This window comes from Eurypyga helias, unplaced genomic scaffold (assembly GCF_000690775.1).
Source record: "Eurypyga helias isolate BGI_N326 unplaced genomic scaffold, ASM69077v1 scaffold6981, whole genome shotgun sequence".
In the NCBI taxonomy this organism is placed as follows: domain Eukaryota; kingdom Metazoa; phylum Chordata; class Aves; order Eurypygiformes; family Eurypygidae; genus Eurypyga; species Eurypyga helias.
Window position 1 is genome coordinate 8,915 of NW_010230092.1, and position 1,669 is coordinate 10,583.

At 48.1% G+C, this 1,669-nt stretch overlaps 1 protein-coding gene across 1 annotated transcript in view; it reads left to right on the top strand.

The window, feature by feature from the left end:
- Positions 1-567, top strand: part of RTCB (RNA 2',3'-cyclic phosphate and 5'-OH ligase) — a gene marked incomplete at its 5' end in the record, with an annotated part of 8,959 nt that extends 8,392 nt beyond the window's left edge. Inside the window, one exon of the mRNA XM_010160617.1 lies at positions 242-567. Coding sequence (XP_010158919.1) covers positions 242-349 — 108 coding nt within the window. The remainder of the gene's footprint in view (positions 1-241) is intronic.
- Between the last annotated feature and the right edge of the window lie 1,102 nt (positions 568-1,669).

Consider the following 1,669-nt stretch of genomic DNA (forward strand, 5'->3'; position numbering starts at 1 on the left):
CTGAGAATATAGGGAAAAACAAACCAAAATAGCTAGTGTTTTATCTGGATTATGGTGAAAGCTTATTTGGAAAGGTGTCTCATAGATTCCTTAAATACATAAGGTGGCCAGATTCTTGGTATGTTCAACTGCTTCTACACCCTCGATTCATGATTCTGGTTTTGCGTAGAGAAAAGGGGATATCAAAAGCCTACATCTAACTTCCTGTGACTTTGGGTTTTTTTCTTTCCTCCTCTTTCAGGCACCAGAGTCTTACAAGAACGTGACAGATGTGGTTAACACCTGCCACGCAGCTGGCATCAGCAAGAAAGCCATTAAACTGAGACCCATTGCTGTCATAAAAGGCTAGGAACTGACAAGGCAGCAGAAACACGCCGACATCTCCAGGCCTTACACAAAACTGACTAGAACCATCATCTTCCCACACCTCTTGGACTCTGTAGGATGCTCAGATATCACACCCCTGTTCTGGAAACACAACCGTTGAGGATACCCCTATTTTTAACCACTCCTAGGCATAATTAATGCCCTTCCCCCTCCTTGTTATATGGTGTTCTTTTCTTGGGAGGAAAGGACAAAGAAATAAGTAAGTCTTGGGTTTTACATGCAGTCTCTCATGCATTTGCCTGATGATTCCACAGGCAGGACTTCAGGATTGCCCGAGTTGGCACTGATTGCTGTGCTGCAAGCCCACCTCCATCAGCAAAGACGGCTACAAACCAGACCTGCTGCCTCCACACCTGAGTGCCTGGAGTTCTTCCTGCATCTGGAAGTACTCTGACAGGCAGGGTATAGCGCTTCTGGGCAGGGAGAGGCTGCTCTGCTTGCAGATGCCTTTATCCATAGTCTGTATTGTTGCATGTTTTGCGGCAATTGGGTGAGAAATCGGGAGCTGGGCGTGGTCTCCCACTTAGGTTGAGAGGAACTTGGGGGACAGTCCCTCCCCTCTTCCCCCAGCCGTGTAACACAGCACCTGGAGTACTTGGCTCAGTGCAAGTGTTGGGGAGTCTTCTGGAAATGCTGAGTATGTTGCTTTGAGGGGTTTTGTTTGCCCAATAAAAGTTGCGATTTAACAACTTTCGGATGTGCTAATTCAACATTTTGCAAAGGCCTAAGCGTGGGAAAGTTAGATTGGATAAAAGTGAGTCCAGTTGCAGGGTCAGACCCCAAACAATGTGACTCCTACATTCATTAACCAAGACTGGAGAGGAAGCTGACCATCCCCACTGGATCATTTGGGGGATTACAAATAAAACAGGAAGATGGACACTGCAGCGTGTCTGTGTCTTGTTTATTGTGTGGATAAAACGTCTGTTGGGCACTTCTAAGCGTATGAGCGTGAGACACATGACGTTCTGTGACTTCAGCTGGTGGACCTGGTGAAGCAGTGCGCAGGTGGCAGAATTTCCTGCAGGGTACAGGAGAAGGGCAGTGCAGTGCTGTTTTCTTGACGTGGTTATGACAGAAATACATCGGCTACGATTTCTCTTGGGGCCTGCTGGGTCCACCTCAGCGCATCGGGGATGGAGCTTGCCTGCAAGCCTGTGTGCAGACACAAGAGGGCGGCTGGAGGAAAATAAAACCCCAAAGCCAGAGTGGAGCCCTGCCAGGGGCTCGTCTAAAGGGACTGGACTCGAGTGCCTTTTGATGAAACATCCCTTAAAGTTTA